The sequence below is a fragment of the Abramis brama genome (genome assembly GCF_963993115.1).
Source record: "Abramis brama genome assembly, chromosome: 23".
Classification (NCBI taxonomy): Eukaryota; Metazoa; Chordata; class Actinopteri; order Cypriniformes; family Leuciscidae; genus Abramis; species Abramis brama.
The window spans coordinates 18,785,737-18,803,525 of NC_139985.1; the positions used below are offsets into that span (position 1 = coordinate 18,785,737).

At 38.0% G+C, this 17,789-nt stretch overlaps 2 protein-coding genes across 2 annotated transcripts; both read left to right on the top strand.

Moving 5' to 3' along the window:
- Positions 1–491: 491 nt before the first annotated feature.
- On the top strand, positions 492–5,069 carry LOC311074272 (serine/threonine-protein kinase pim-2-like). The gene is made up of 8 exons (XM_084100748.1): positions 492–1,638; positions 2,366–2,626; positions 2,823–2,917; positions 3,058–3,108; positions 3,361–3,745; positions 3,831–4,010; positions 4,529–4,671; positions 4,871–5,069. The coding sequence occupies exons 1-7, from the start codon at positions 1,515–1,517 to the stop codon at positions 4,612–4,614; spliced, it is 1,182 nt and encodes a 393-aa protein (XP_083956874.1). The 5' UTR covers positions 492–1,514; the 3' UTR covers positions 4,615–4,671; positions 4,871–5,069.
- On the top strand, positions 4,918–16,454 carry LOC311074600 (histone-binding protein RBBP7-like; the record flags this gene model as incomplete). The annotated part of the gene is made up of 9 exons (XM_084101304.1): positions 4,918–4,933; positions 5,177–5,422; positions 5,535–5,688; positions 12,491–12,617; positions 13,563–13,640; positions 13,739–13,815; positions 13,981–14,038; positions 15,776–15,886; positions 15,983–16,454. 9 exons carry the CDS (start codon positions 4,918–4,920, stop codon positions 16,049–16,051), a joined length of 936 nt encoding a protein of 311 aa, XP_083957430.1. The 3' UTR covers positions 16,052–16,454.
- Positions 16,455–17,789: the final 1,335 nt, after the last annotated feature.

The following is a 17,789-nucleotide window of genomic DNA, read 5'->3' on the forward strand; positions in this document are numbered from 1 at the left end:
CACCACCTACTACTTACCGATGTGATGACGCATCAGTGATACTGAAATCTGATTGGCTCTATGTTTACATGCGGAAATGTAATTTTTCTAGACTTTATAATATATTAAGATGATGTCCGATTTATCCCCCCTTGTGCCTTTTTGCACGCATTTTGGACAGAAGCAATGACTACAGTCCAGACTGTAAGTGCCTTGCGAAGTCGGTGCTAATTTGCTCAATTGTGAATAGCTATGCAGATTTTGGGCACGAATAATTCCACGGATATAATAACAATAATAATAACAACAATAACTGTTTAATATTAAGTTGGTTACTTTTCAATAAATGTGTTGATATTCGATGTGCGACTTCAGGTGTACGTGCGTGGTTATGAATTATTTGAATTTTATTTGCTATCGCGACGCGTGTTTTGAATTTTGACTGCATTTGTATACACTCGAACTGATCGTTTTCTGAGTTGGTTGAGAGACGAGGCGAACAATTCAGAGATTTTTGCAAAGTATTTTCTATCCAAATCTTGTGAAGCTGAAGCGGAGAAGAGACTTTTATTCTAGAAGATCGGCGCATATATACGCATATATCCTTTACACATTTTTATTTTTTAAAGAGTTCATATTGTTTTTGTGGAGACTTTTATTTAATTGTTCTTTACGTTAGAAGGAGTTTGGCGTTTTATTTCTTTTTTTTGTTTATTATTTTATTATTATTATTATTATTGTTGTTGCATTTCTGAGGAGAGTTGTATTTTGTTCTTTTTGTATTGTTTTTTGTATTGTTTTTATTGCAGATTGGAGGATCGATGGCTCACATGGGGGGAAGAGGAGGTGATTGCTTTGGTTTTTTATTTGTAAATGTATGTTATGGTATAATATTGTTGTACAATGATTGAGTAAGTGTGAAGAAACTTGTGCAAGGTAAATTTGATCCCCCAATTTTCCCAGCTAAGTGATCACATGTATTTGATTCCTTGCATGTGAAATCAACTTTTCAATTTGAGTAACTAAAGTTATCTATTGTAACAATTTGTAATTGTCAATTTGTCAACTGACATTTAGTATTGGTTGTTGTTATTAAACCATTAATACTAACTATGTGAAATAGTATATTAGTAATAGTATTTAGTATGTCTGTTTCTGTTCTGACAGGTCCGGCTCACAGGAAGAAGGAGTGGCAGAGCGGCAGCCAGAAGAGCCCAGATGATGGACGCCTGTCCACTTCATCGGAACACTCTCGCAGAGGTCAGAATAGGCTTTGACCAATTTTTACATTGATTATAAATATTATTACAAAAAAAGAAGAAAAAAAAACAGTTTTTGATGTCTGAAATTTTCCAGACTCATCATCATCTTTGTCCATCTCTGAGGACAATGTGGAGAGGCTGTTATGCAGAGAGTCGTCTAGGCTGAGCAGCAGCGGCTCGTGCAGCGCTGAATGGAGGTGGAGTGGTGATGTTTCGGAGAGCCGAAGCAAACAGGACAGTGGCAGCAGCTGCGGTTTGTCCCGGTCCGACAGCATGGAAGCGTGGTGGCGGTGCCATCCACTCCCGGGTCAAGTTGCCGTCGAGCCGACAGAGACTTCAAGTGGCCGAACTGCTCAGGGTGCCATGGAGAATTCTCCTGTGAACAAGAGCTCAACAGGTGAGACTGAAATAAGGCTGGGCAGTGTAATGTGTACAGATAGAGATTTTGCTATTCCATGCAAAACTGCTTCAAGTTTTTAGCATGTTAATGTCCGGTCACATTTACTGGTGCTCAGCTGAATTTTGCTTTCTGATTTTTTTTAATTTTTTTTTTATATATATTTTAATTGGAACATTTTCAGAGCATTAAGAGAACATTCAAAAGTAGCATTCCCATAATGCAAAATTATTAAATATAATGTTCCTTTAACCAAGAAAAAACATTTTTGAAACATTGAAAAAAACTGGACGTTATGAACGTTCAGGGAAAATTTAGAAATAACGATTGCTTAACTTAATTAGAAAACTTTATTTATACACACACCAGAAACACGCGCACAGAAAGACGATTCTCAGACAGCATTCCATTCCCAGTAGAATTATATTTCTGACTTATTGCACTTGAATTGTCAAATACTCACAAAATTGTCAAAATGGCCGTCGTGCAGAGGATTACATTATTATTTTATGTGATTAATAAAAATTGTGAAATAAAAGGACTTTTGATATTGTGAAATACGATTTTGGGACATTTATGTAGGCATTTAGCAGAAGTCAGGTGGGTAGCTTGGAAATATTTCCATTACTTTGGATTTTTAACATTACAGATAATAATTTAACAGTAAAATGTAAGTTATGTCATGATATCATTAATTTGACATCAGAGATGTTTCTCTTCATTTCAGAAAAACCTACAAGGAAGAGGAAAAGAATTGGTCGTTTCCTCAACAGGGTATGGACGGCTGTGAAGGGTTTTTTCTGCTGCTGTTGCCACAGTTGTGCTGTGGATGTTGTGGAGCCTTTTCTCCCTACAGCAGATCTGGAGCCAGAGCCTGATCCTGATCCATCATCACCTGATCCATCATCACCTGATCCTGATCCATCATCACCTGATCCTGATCCATCATCCGCTGCACAATATCTCTGCGACGTCGAGCCAAATAATGGTAAATCGCCAGTCCTTATTTCTCCGACATTATTTTAAACAGTGTTGTCGTCTTGTTTTCCACTAAAAATATCTTACGGCTTGTTTTCAGAGAATATTCATATTATTTTCCCCATATTAACATTATTTTATCGACACAACCAGGACTGATATTTTATCTCGTATATATTTCCCATATTTTTCTGTTTGTTTTTCAGAGTCCTTTGAGTCTCTCTATAAAGCGGGACAGATGATTGGATGTGGAATGTTTGGCAGTGTGTACAGGGGAACACGCAAATTTGATGGCAAAAAGGTAAATCTTCCCGAATTGTGCAAACATTTTGGTTTTGCGTGCATCAAAACATATTCAAAACATTTACAGATGGTTTAATACTTAGCGCAAGGTCATGTGCTGGAATACTGTTACTGAAACTCTTTTTTTTTTTTTGGCAGGTTGCCATCAAGCGGATGCGCAAGTTTGACAATTTCCTTTATCTTGATATTGTAAGTCGGCCAAAACCTGAATATGTATTTAGTTGTTTAAGTGCAGATTGCTGTAGTTAATACACTTAAACAGGGCGCACTAGGTGTAAATGTGATTGACAAATAAGTCTAGAGGCACAAAAGAAAAAACTTTGAGCTCTTTTGAGGTTCTTTTCAACGTATCTAAAAAGATCAAAGAAAAGTATGTTTAAAAATGACATGTTTTCGTCAGGTTTTTACCCAGCTTGCCTTCTGTCTACTGCTTTTCTCTAGCCTGGACATCCTGAACCTCTCATTACAGAAGTGGCGCTCCTGCTAATGATGAGACGAGAACCCATAAGCCCCTACGTCATACAACTATTCGAGTGGTTTGAACATCCTCGCAAATTCACTCTCATCATGGAGTTCCCCGAACCCTGCGAGAGCTTGCTGGACTTCATCACTCGTCATAATCCTGAAGTGTGCGAAACAATAGTATGGGACTTAATGGGACAGGCTGTGCTGGCAGTACAACACTGCATCGAGCATGGCGTTTTTCATAATGACATTCAAGCGCAGAATTTCCTGTTGAAGAGAAGCTCATTATTCCTCAAGCTGATAGACTTTGGCTGCGGTCAGCTATTCAGTAGTGAGGGCTACGAGAGCGACATATACGTTGGTGAGCATTTTGAGAGCGTGGAAACCTGAATGTAGTGACGCTTTAAGAAAAAAAGCTCAACAATGTGCAAATGTCGTACTTACAGGAAGACAGGATCACTGCCCACCTGAAGTCTTCACAGAACCCAGATTCCACGCCGTCCCAGCAAATGTCTGGGCTCTAGGAGTGATGTTTTATCAGATGGTGAACGCATCTCTTCCTTTTTGCAGTGAAACAGAAATCATAGAAGCTAAAGTTACATTTCAGAATTCCAACTTATCCAGAGGTGAGTGAATAATATTGAAAACACTGATAAACACACCGCTTTTAGAAATTCAGCTTTAGTTACAGAAGTGAAAGCCGAAATTCGCTGCATTTATAGGCTACCTTCAAAGATTAAACAGGTCATGAACACGTCAAAGTGAACAGAGCATTGTCTTGCTACACGCTACAAAGCATGCTTCAATACCATACAGCATCATCATGCTCCCATTCAGAAACACACATTTTCAGAAAGACAAATGCAACACAGCTAAAAGTATTCCTAATATGTTGGACCTGAAACATGCCTTCACAAGAGCAAGTAAGAGCTGGGTTTGTGATGTTTAAGTTGGGGACGACGCGATTGCACAAAAGGGGCCTTTGCTAATTCCGCTAGGTGTCGCAGAAACCACATACTTCACTTTTAAAGTAAAGATGAGGAACATTTTACATGATATTAATCACGTTTTAGATGCTGTTTTCATAGATGCCAAGTCACATGGTCATGACTAACCAGCTCTCTCCTTATTAACATTTGTGCAGAATGCAGAGATCTGATTAGCCAGTGCCTAGCCCGGGATCCAACGAAACGGCCCACGTTAGAGCAGATGTCACAACAAATGGATTAGAAATGATCTACTGTAGATCGGAGGAGTTCAGGAGATTCACTCGATCAGTGATTTCAGGTGTGAGGAAGTGTAACAGAGACAGAGGATTATTATCAATTGTTTCTCAAAAAAAAAAAGATGAGAAAACAGTTAGCAAACCATGCATTATATTAAAAACGAAGTCACAGAAGCTGTCTTTTTCAGTTTCAAAGGTATTTTATTCAGTTTCAATTGATATTTTCATTAGTTTCTTGAAAAGTTCTGTTCTTTATTATAGGCACAAAAATAATTCCATAAGATTTGAGGAGGCTGTCGATTGCTCACATGGGAGGAATAGGAGGTGAGTGCTTTAGTTTTTTTTATTTGTTTATGGTATGTTGTTGTACATTGATTAAGTAAATTAATGTGTAGAAACTTGTGCGATGTAAATTTTATCACATGTATTTGGTTCCTTGCATAAGAAATCAACTTTTCAATTTGAGTAACTAAAGTTATGTATAGTAACAATTTGTAATTGACCACTGACATTGAGTATTGGTTATTATTAAAACATTAATACTATGTGATGTGTGAAATATTCCAGCCTCAGGCCACTCCAGATCCAGGAGAGCTGCTTTCTCTCAGAGAGCTGGTCAGGAGGTTTGGAGACCCGGTTCCGATGACCGTGATCAGGATCCGCTGCCAGACCCGACCCAGACACCGATCCAGGAGCTTCATGGATATTTAACACAGTCTTTGTCTTCTGAGTTGTCTGTTTCTGTTCTGACAGGTCCGGCTCACAGGAAGAGAGAGTGGCAGAGCGGCAGCCAGAAGAACCCAGATGATGGACGTCCGTTCACTTCATCGAAACACTCAGAATAGGCTTTGACCAATCCTTACATTGATTATTAATATTATCAACAACAACAAAAAAATAAATTTGAAATTCTAAAATTTTCCAGACTCATCATCATCTTTGTCCATCTCTGAGGACAATGTGGAGAGGCGGTTATGCAGAGAGTCGTCTAGGCTGAGCAGCAGCGGCTCGTACAGCGCTGAATGGAGGTGGAGTGGTGATGTTTCGGAGAGCCGAAGCAAACAGGACAGTGGCAGAAGGTGAGGTTTGTCCCGGTCCGACAGCATACTGAGTGAATTTATTTATTTATTTTTTTTTTATTACCCACCACCTCATATTAAAATGAATTAAATAGTAATAAAAGGGCACACACTATAGCTAAAGTTCAACTTGCTCAGTTAGCTTGGTTCTGGTTCTCAAAATCTCCAATAGCTTGTTCTACATTGTTGCATCTTCATGGATGAGATAACATGCAGATAAATACTGTAGTCCAAAGATTATTCAACCTTCAATGCGTTTTTTTATAATCAATGAACTATTAATTTAAATTTCTTTATTGGTTTTTCTGCTGGGAACATCAAGTCAACGTATAATAACAATGATTTTATAAAGTAATCGTTCCACACTGTTAATACCCCATTAAAACCCTCCCTGTTAATACCCCATTAAAACCCTCCCTCAAGTAAACAACCTACAGCCTCCAATAAAAAAAAATAAATAAATAAATAAAATAAAACATATACATATATAATAATAATAATAATAATAATAATAATAAATAAAAAAAAAAAAAAATAAATAAATAAATAAAAATACAATATTGATATCTTAAAGCATTTTCAAAATAAAATAAATAAATCATCAGAGGATGCTCAGCTTAAGTGTCTTGAGAATTAGCTAGTAAATAGTCTAAAAAGGGGCGCCACAGTTTATCAAAGGTCCTTAAAGATCCCGTCTGTGACAGTCTGATTTTTTCCAATTTAATGCAAGTGAACACTTCTTTCAGCCATGAATCAAAAGAAGGGGGTGAGGCATGTTTCCACTTCAGAAGTATGAGACGTCTTGCTAGCAGAGTAGTAAAGGCTAGAGCCTTTTGAACCGTTACAGAAAGGTTAACTTCAACGGTCATCCCAAAGATGGCCAGAAGAGGATTTATGTTAAGATCTATGGCGAAGGCTTCTCTCAGAATTTTGAATATTTTAGTCCAATAGTCATATAATTTAGGGCATCCCCATAACATATGAATGAGATCTGCTGGTGATTGCTTGCACCTATTACATGCATCGCTGACAGATGGGTATATTTTAGCAAGTTTAGCATTTGTATAGTAAACCCTATGTAGAATCTTACACTGTATCAGGCCATGTCTTGCACTTATAGATGATGTGTGTATGAGAGCAAGAATGCGCTCCCAATGTTCATCAGAGATTTCAAATCCCAAGTCTCCCTCCCATGCCGCTCTGGCCCTACTTGTAGAGGCTGGATTATTATTGTGAATCAAATTATAAATTACAGAAATACAGTGTTTTGAATGTGGTTCAAGCTTTAAGAAGTCATCCAATGGCGATTCAGGGGGGCGATTCGGAAAGTGAGGGAATAGTTTTTGCACAAAATGCCTGACTTGAAAGAAACGAAATAAGTGGGAATTAGGTAAGTCAAATCTTTTGGAAAGGTTATTAAAGGACGAGAAAACTCCACACTCATAGAGATCATCAATGGTCCTTATGCCTTTATCAAACCATATTCGAAACGCCTCATCCATATTAGAGGGTGCAAAACTGTGGTTTTTAATTATCGGAGAGAGTGTAGAAGACCTATGCAACCCAGTCTGTTTTCTAAATTGAGTCCATATCTTAACTGAGTGAGATACTACTAAATTTGAACTAATGTTGGTAGGCAATGGTAGTTGAGAGCATATAACTGAGTGCAGAGAGAGGCGCGCTGAGGATTGTTCCAGGTAGGCCCAGCAAGGGGGTTCAGAATTCAGATTGTTCCTCCAGTATACAATTTTCTGGATATTGCAGGCCCAATAATAGTGCAAAAAGTTTGGGAGTGCAAGACCTCCCTTGTTTTTAGGGAGCTCTAAAACTGATTTCTTAATTCGAGCTGGTCTATTTCCCCATAAAAAGGAAATTATTCGTTTGTCCAAATCCATAAAAAACTTTTTCTTAAGAAAAATTGGAATATGCTGAAATAAATACAAAAACTTGGGAAGAACAGTCATCTTGATTAGGCTTATACGCCCAGCAAGAGAAAGAGGGAGGTTAGCCCAACGTTCCATGTCAGACTCAACCTTTTTAAGTAAGGGGACAAAATTAGAAACATACATTCCAGTTAAAGATTTGGTCACAGTAATACCCAGATACTTAAATTCATCAGCCGCCCATTTAAATGGTAGAAGTGAGTGTGCAAGGTTATTCGCCAAAGAATTTACAGGGAACAACTCACTCTTATGAAAATTAATCTTATACCCTGAAATTTTACCGATATGGTTTAAAATGTTCAGAATAACGGGAACAGAAGTCTCTGGATCAGAAATAAAGAGTAGAAGATCGTCTGCATATAGGGATAATTTATACTCTCTACCTAGCCGATTTATACCTTTAAAATTTACATCTTCACGAAGCCAGATAGCTAAGGGCTCAATGGCAATGGCAAAAAGCAAAGGCGACAAAGGGCAGCCCTGCCTAGTGCCCCTCTGAAGCAAAAAAGGTGGTGAAACCACACCATTAGTTAAAATAGATGCCTGTGGGGAGACATACAATAGTTTGATCCAGGAAATAAAACGATCATCAAAACCAAAGCTTTCCATTATACGAAATAGATATCCCCACTCGACTCTATCAAACGCCTTTTCCGCGTCTAGTGCCAGAACCACTTCTGGCACATCTGAACTAGGCATATTGAGGATATTGAAAAGTTTCCTTGTATTAAAGAAAGAATGTCTTCCAATCATAAAACCTGTTTGGTCATCCGAAATTATTTGGGGCAAGACTTGTTGTAAACGCAACGCTAAAATCTTAGTTAAAATTTTATAGTCCACATTCAAAAGTGAAATGGGTCTATAGCTGCTACACAGTAAAGGGTCTTTGTCTTTTTTAGCAATCAAAGTGATTGACGCTAACGACAGGGTGGGAGGCAGGCAGCCTTTAGAAAAAGACTCGTTAAACATATTCTGTAATGCAGGTGCGAGGGATGTAGAAAATGCTTTATAAAACTCCGTAGTTAACCCGTCAGGGCCTGGTGACTTGCCGTTCTGTAAAAGTTTGATAGCTTCCACCACCTCAGAAACTGATATTGGGTCACCAAGGGTCTTAGCCATGTTACTATCAATGTTGGGAAAAGTGATCTTATCCAAGGGCCATTCCCCACAATCAGAACATAAGGAAAGCTCAGAAGTATAAAGGCCTGAGTAAAACTCTAGGAAAATGTTATTAATTTTATGTGGATCATGAAACGCGTCTCCTTGTGGCGACCTTATTCCATTAATCAGCCTTGATGCTGCTGATGCTCTGGCTTGATGAGCTAATAATTTACCTGCCTTATCACCTAGTTCAAAAAAACATTGCTTAGATTTAAGCAACTGCACTTCAGCCTTATTCGTGGTCAAAAGATCAAATTCCGTTTGTAAACGAAGGCGTTCTTTATACAGATCTTTATTTGGATCAACAGCATACTGATGATCTAAACTTTGTAGGTCCTTAAGGATTGTATCTAATTTAAGCTTGTCAGCCTTGTTATTACCAGAAGAATAAGAAATTATCATACCTCTCAAATATGCCTTAGATGTTTCCCAGAGAGTCCCTCTATTAATAATTGGCATATCGTTGACCTCAAAAAATAGGGCTATTTGCTCAGCCAAAAATTTCTTGAAATCATCACTAGCCAGAAAGAGAGAGGGGAAGCGCCACTGTTTGGGAGAATGTGTAAACTGGGAAATATTAACGTCAACAGAAGTGGGTGCATGATCTGAAATGACAATGCTGTGATACTCACAGCTCGATAGGTTTGAAAGTAGTCTATTGTCTAATAGGAAAAAATCTATTCGTGAATATGACTGATGAACGTGGGAGAAAAATGAGTAGGCCCTATTCGTGGGAAATTTTGATCTCCAGGGATCGGACAGGCCCAATCGCCCAGCAAAGGTATTCAAAGTTTTGGCCGAGTTAGTTGATACACAAGGTCTGCTCGAGGATCGATCTAAAACAGTGTCTTGAACAAAGTTAAAATCACCCCCTATTATAACATGTCTTCTGTCAATATCAGAAATGGATGAAAAGAAATTGGATATAAACTTGTCATCATCCCAGTTAGGGGCATAAATACTTGCCATAATGATAGGCACATCTCTGAGTTTGCCAGTAATTAGGACATAACGTCCATTAGGATCGGACAAAACACTAGCCAACTCGAAAGGGATACTTCTGTGAATAAGAATAGCAGCACCTCTTGCTCGAGCACTAAAATTTGAATGATATAAATGGCCCACCCATGCTCTTTTAAGCCGCTGAATATCACTTGTCTTAAGATGGGTTTCTTGAAGAAAGAACACATCCCCCCGAAGATGTTGGAGATGAGACATAATGCGGTTAATTTTAATATTATTGTTCACCCCTTTAACATTCCATGATAAGAAACTAATACTGGAACTCTCTTTAATCTTAGCCATTATCAATCGGCCACACGACAGTTTCAAATCTGAGCCAAACGCAAAAAAATAAAGGAGAAAAGAAACACTTCAAGGAAAATAAAATAAAACACAATAAAGCAATTTGGAAAGCCATAGCATTCAAAAAAGAAAGAGAAACAAAAACCCATTTCAAAATCCTAAATCCCATTCTTAACATATCAACCCAGAACCACGCAGAGAACCTGCTAAACATCAGCATCTCAATGCAATTTCTCAAAATTACAAAATTTACTATCAAATTGCACAAAGGACCCCGGCTCCACAAAAATATGTATTTTAGCCCATGAATGAAAAACAAAAACTGATCAAAATCAAACTACCAGTAACACAAAACAACGTTGTATGACCCTTAACAGTCTGCATAAAAGTTCTCCTGGGCAGCAGATGTACAAAAATTACGGTCTTGTCAGTCTTATGATCATCCAGGAGCAAGATGAGCGAAAAGAGTGAAAACTACGCATCTTGTATATCATAAAAAATAGCTACGAACTTCGGTGTCCAGATATTGTATACTAGATGATAATATAAATGAAAAAATAAAAATTAAATCCGGAACCCAGCATCGTGTGAGACGAGTAGACGCGAGTAGCGTTAGTCAGAAAAGTCAACTGCTCATGTAGCTTCTGTCGACTCACGCCGGTGGGTTTTAATAAACTCACCAGCCTCATGAACTGACGACAACCGCCTCTTCTTACCATCCGACGTCGTGATGAAAAGTTTAGATGGGAAATGAAGAGATGGTCTCAGACCAAGCTGGTACAGCTCCTTCATCACCGCTCGATATTCGGCACGCATCTCCAAAACTTCGGGACTGTAGTCCTCATTGATGAAGACCGGATTACCGCGATATTGAAGCTTTCCTCTTAGCTTGCGGGCTTCGCGAATCACCAAATCCTTGGTCTGGAACTTGTGAAAACGAATTATCACAGACCTAGGTCTCTCCCCCGACTTTGGTTTCGCTGTGAGGGCGCGATGGGCACGATCCAAATCAGGAGGAGAGGTAAATAGGCTTGCACCAAAAATTTCCACTAAGAGCTCCGAAAAAAAAGTAGTCGGACGAGGGCCCTCAATCGTCTCAGGTAAGCCAAAGATTCGTATGTTATTTCTGCGGCTCCTCCCTTCTAGATCCATAACCTTGGCTTTGAGTTTAGCGTGTTCGTCAGTTAAAGCCGCAAACTTCGACTCTAGGGCTCCGACGCTCAGGCCGCTAGTGTCCGCATTTGCTTCAAGTGAGCAAAGTCTCTGCTCGTGGTCGTTTACCGTTGTATGTAAAATGTCCAGTCTCGATTCCAAGGTGGAGAATGCTGATTTAAATTCCGAAGACAATGCCGCCCTGTGTTCTTCCAGCAGCGTCGTCAGGGTAGCAATATCTGCTAAATTCCCGCTAGTCTGTGTTTCGTCTTTCTTAACTTCGTCTTTCTTGGTGTTTTGTCTAGATTTCGAAGCCATTTTCGCCCAGAAAGTTTCAAAGTAGTAAGCTGACTGATTAACTGGATAATCAAGTCGTTGTTGGGCCAAAAAAAAAAACTTTAAATTGAAAACTGTGGGAGCACGGGCGAAATGCTGCTACTCCCCGCACATGTCAGCCGGAAGTCCATAATCAATGAACTATTCAACCAATTCTGAGTTTGTCAAAAAGTTGAACTTTCTATATTAGTTGTCAAAATAAATAATTGCAACAGTTCTATCATACCGAAATTAAAAAGGAAAACAAAAGTTCTCTTTTGAATCCTCATGTGCAAGAATGTGAACAAGGCAGAAGTCAACAGCACATCATTTAAAATGTTATGTTTTTCATAATGTAATGTAAACAGAATGTAAAATTAGTTATTTTATGGATTTAAAAATGATCCATTTTTGTTTGTCCTTTACAAATGAACGCAAAATGAATGCATATCTTCTAGTACAAATGCACAGTGCTCACATTTATTTGGACTTTTTGTGTGCAAAAAACCCCCCAAAATACCGACTTTATTCAACTATTCATTTTCTTCTGTGTGGGCGTCTGACGTGAGTTCATGTAGTGTAACAGCACAGCGCAACGTCAGAATGTAGGCTCACTATTGGCCAGCATCACACACATGACCAGCTTCAGCCAATAGTGAGCCTACGTTCTGACCTTGCGCTGTGCTGTTACATTGTCTTTACTAACTTTCTGGGCTGGCAAGTTTCAATAACATAGAAGCCAATGGAGTAGTGAGACAGCTCTTTTAGATTTAATCAAAAATATCTGAATTTGTGTTCCGAAGATGAACGAAAGCCTTACGGGGTTGGAACAACATGAGGGTGAGTAATTACTGACAGAATTTTTATTTTTGGGGTGAACTAACCCTTTAAGTTGTATTACACTATGAAATGTCTGTCTTCTACAGCTGGGACACACGATCCAATAACACATCAAAGCCCAGTCACTCTGTGGACGCCCACACGGCCGAAGTCAACTGCCTGTCCTTCAACCCATACAGCGAGTTTATTCTGGCCAGTGGCTCAGCAGACAAGGTCTGTACATGTTGCGATCTACATAATCACACATGCACACTCATCTGTAGGAAGAATTTGCTTTAGAGATCCGTCCTCATGCGGAGGGGACACAATCCCCTTAAAGAGTTAGTTCACCCAAAAATAGAAATTCTGTCATTAATTTTTCGCCCTCATGTCGTTCCAAACCCATAAGACTTTCGTTCATCTTCAAAGCACAAATTAAGATATTTTTAATGAAATCTTAGAGATTTCTGTCCCTCTATTGACAGTCTACAGAACTACCACTTTGACAAAAAGTTAATAAAGAGATCGTAAAACGAATCCAGATGAATTGAATGGTTTAGTCCAAATGTTCTGAAGAGATTTGATCGCTTTATATGATAAACTGATTGAATTTAGGCTTTTATTCACATATTAACATTCATCAACTCACACATCAGTTGTGGTAAACGGAAGCTCAAGCATGTTCGTTTGACATGCGAGAAACAATGAGGTTCATTCTCGCATGTCAAGTTCGGTTGAGCTTCTGTTTGTGTTTGCTGATCAATGTTTATATATGAATTAAAGCCTAAATTAAATCTGTTTATCATATAAAGCGATCGAGTCTCTTAAAAAAAATTGGACTAAACCGCTCGATTCATATGGATTGGTTTACAATCTTTTTTATAAACTTTTTGAAACATCAAAGTGGTAGTTGTGCAGACAAATCTTTCAGATTTTATCAAAAATATATTTTGTGCTTTGAAGATGAACGGAAGCCTTACGGGTTTGGAACAACATGAGGGTGAGTAATTAATAACAGAATTATCATTTTTGTGTGAACTATCTGTTTAAGCCCAAAGTACACATCAGTTTTGATGTATGCATACAGCCTAATGCATAAGCTTTTAAAGTATAGTCTATTTAATATTGTGCATGATTTAGAAAAAAAATGACATGCTCACTGTTTGTTTATGGCTGTAGACTGTTGCATTGTGGGATCTGCGCAACCTGAAGTTGAAGCTTCACTCTTTTGAGTCACATAAGGATGAAATCTTCCAGGTAACTCAAGATTCTGTTACAATATAACAACATGCAATCCGTTAGCAATAGTGTAGTGATGATGATAATGATAATAATAATGCTGATTCTCTTGACAGGTCCAGTGGTCTCCTCATAACGAGACCATCCTGGCCTCCAGTGGCACAGACAGACGCCTCAATGTTTGGGACCTGAGGTATGGCATTACTACTCTTTTATAATTGATCCTGAAAATATACTTTTTTTCTTTCTTGATGCTCATTCCTGGTTTAATTTGAACCGTTCATTTGTGCTAACTGTATTTGGATCCACAAATGCTTTTATCTTATATTGATTGCTTTGTTACATTTATGTCCTCTAGTAAAATTGGAGAAGAGCAGTCTGCGGAGGACGCCGAGGACGGGCCACCTGAGCTGCTGGTGAGTCGAGATAGATTTGCTGAAAATATTTATTGTGACAGATGGAGCTATAATGATATGATTATTGGTAACTATTTCAATACCACAGCAAAAAACACACACTATTGATCACACTCTATTTTAGTATAAAGTTGAATACAAGTGTAAATAACATATTTAATTAATATATATTTTAAAATTTTTGGGGGTTTAAATGTCTCTTATGCTCATCAAAGCTGCATTTATTTGATCAAAAATACAGTTTTTGACAGTAATACTGTGGAATATTACAATTTAAAATAACAGATTTCTATTTAATATAAAATGCTGCAATTCATTCCTGAATAGCCAAGCTGAAATTATCATCATTACTCCGGTCTGCAGAGTTACATGATCCTTCAAAAATCATTCTAATATGCTGATTTGATGGTCAAGATACATTTTTATCAATATTGAAAAAAAGTTGTGTTACTTGATGCATTTTTTTCAGGATTCTGACTGAATAGAAATTCTAAATGAAGAGAATCATTCTGATGAATAGAAAGTTCAAAAGAAAGCATTTATTTAAAATAGAAATCTTTGTAAGAAATGTATTTACTGTCAATTTTGATCAATTTAATACATCCTTTCTGAATAAAAGTATTATTATCTTGAGTAGTGTTGTCAGAAATGGTAAATTTAACTCAAGTTAAATAGGGTCCAATATTAAATTTCTGCCGTATCAACACATCGATACCATCTGCGCTTTATTGCTCTCTGTTCTCTCCGACAGCGAGTTGACACACACACACACACACACGCACGCCTCCTCTTACTCACTCGTCTCAATGCACTCTGATAGTGTTGGTGTTATAGCGCATGAATTTCAATGTGGGATTGTGGGTATAGCGCATCATTTTACTACTACTCACAGATTTCACAGTCACAGTCAAAGCGCACACACATAAAGCTGCCTCTTAAACAGCTTGAGAAAATTGTCAAAATGCTCATCTTGGCAAGTATTTACATAAACGCAGTCGGCTGTGTCTTGATTGAAGGTAAACCGAAGAAAATGGATGTGTATCGGTGTATTGGATCCATGCATTCAGTCTTAATGTGACAGCAGCCTAATATTCCTGTTAATCAATGAACAAAAGAAAAGAGAAAATCACTCGCTGAATAACTTTTAACTTTAATTGTAAGGATTAATCTGTATTTATTTTTTACAATGAAGAAAATCCAGTGTTATTTTACATTTGATTACTTCAATTTCTGTAGTATTTCTTACCTGAATACTACTATTAGACTTACAGTACCTGAAAAACATAAAGCACTATTTCTTCCATTTGTATATTTATTCTATTGTATTTATTTGTGCTATTGTTTGTGATTTTGTTTCTTTTTTTCTTATTTTATTATTGACTGTTTGTATTTTTATGTAAATGAAATTTAAAGTTTGAAACCAAGCTTCCTTGTGCGCTGTGTAAGCTATTGCGCAACAACATTACCCCATTGTAAAAACACAAATACATTGAGTGAGCAAGCATTTAAGTGAGATAATTGTAATGGTAATGGATTAAGTATAAAATATAGAATCAAAATTAGATTCAAAATCTTGTCTCTTTAGAAGCCTTGGATTAAACCGCTTGATTCATGTGGATTACTGTTATGATGTGTATCATTATTGAAGCTTGAAAATATTGATAGAATTTCAATGCATGTACAATTTTGCATGCCAGTTTTGACAGTCTAATAATCCACTTTTGTTTGTTTTGGCAGTTCATTCATGGTGGGCACACAGCTAAGATCTCAGATTTCTCCTGGAACCCAAATGAACCCTGGGTAATCTGTTCTGTGTCAGAGGACAACATTATGCAAGTATGGCAGATGGTAAGTACAGCAAAACTGTACATTCTTAAGATTTCCATTTATTTATGTATTTGATATTAGGACTTTGCACTGATATCATAAACTTCTCTCGTTTAGGCTGAGAACATCTACAATGATGAAGAGCCAGACACCCCCGCGTCGGAGCTGGAGGGACAGGCGTCATAACTGATCTCATTAAAAATCTACAACCCTTTCATGGCTTCTTACTCCAGCGTTTGCTTTTCAGCATTATTCAGTAAAATCCATCCTCTTACTTTCTACTCCATACATAGCAGATACTTTATCATCACAGGGTCCTTCTGTAGACTAAAAGGTTCAGCCCACACCCAGTAGGGAAGTTTGTCCTCAGATGGTTTGGAGAAAGACTGCACCACTTGTTCAATCACTTCTGAGAAGTTACGGCCTGGTGTGGCTCGTCACAATTCTAAATTTGTTTTTGTGCATAAACCTTGGTGTCAATTTGCAATAAATCTTTTGTAATAACTTTTAGAATGATTTTGTATTCCTAAATTGTTGATAATTTTCTGTACTTAATTCACTTATGAAAATAAACTACAGATCAACTGTTTTTTTTGTTTAGAAATGTCAGACTTTCTCATTGATCTTTGTGTGTGTTTTTAAAATTAGATTTGAATGTATTAAAATTGGGGGAAGGGGGGATTAGTGTATACTGAGCAAAATCTGCATAGCTGGCCTACAACCAATCAAATCACTGTGCGATAAGGCCTAGGGTGGGCTATGTTCTAAAAGTAACCAATCAAATCACTTTCCTGGGTTTTCAATGTGTCCTGTCCTCCAATAGTGGTCTGGGTAATGGGAGGAAGGGGGGAAGGCCAAAAGGTGTACAAAGGTGTGAAAATGTTCTCTTGAAAAAACCTTTGATGGGATTACTTGCCATGGCAACAAATGGCTGTAGCACGGAAGTATACGTCCACAACATACATCCGATTTGGTATCATTTCGGATGCATACGGATATATACAGACCATAGACTGTAAAAAAAGATGGACGACGCCCCTTCGCTCTCTTCCATTGATGAGAACTGAAGCCGCCAGAGTCCCGATATGGCGCTGACATATTGGTTCTTGAGTCTGCGCAGTAGCGATCTCGGGACCAGACATGCGCAGTAGTGAGCAGGAAGTAAAGCCGCGAAATCAACGCTCCGCCCTCACTCTCGCAGAACGCACTCAGGGAGAGTGGATTCTGCACACTTTTTTAAAAATTGATTGCAGTACGACAAGAGGCTTGTTAAAATAAAGTAAATACAATCTCCTCAGTCCTCCGAAGATCCCGAAAAAAATGTCCGTTGGTGCTTCAGTGACTACTTCGCTCGAGAACCTGTCAATCACAGCTGTCAATCATGACGTTACACCACCGCATCACGTAACTAACTAAAAACCAACTTATTTTTGAAACAGACACTTGAACTTACATCAGCGTGATAAAAATGACAGCAAATTAAAGAAACCACCTTTGGAAAAAAGATATTTGAAGTGTAATTTAATTGTTTAGTTGGTCTCACGTCCCGTTGAATAACACGGGGAGGCGGGGCTTATGACCTATACTAGGACCAGTCACCGGGGGGCGATCGAGACGTTTTGGCTTCACTTTTCAGGGCTTGTGCGGCACGCTTGATACAGACCCATGGAATTTGAGCTATCCGGCCAGTATACTCCTGGATTCTTCCGAATTTCAGCAGTGTATACAGGAGTATACTGGTCTGGATACACCTCTTTTCATGCAGTGTGGGGGTGCTGTTTTCACAGAATTGTAAATGCAACGCATATGTTTGTTCATTAAAATGTATTATTTTTTAGCATTTAGTAATTTATTTGTAATAAACACTTTAAGTGGGCTATTTAAAAATTGTTATTTATATGTTAAATTATCTTTTTAAAACATA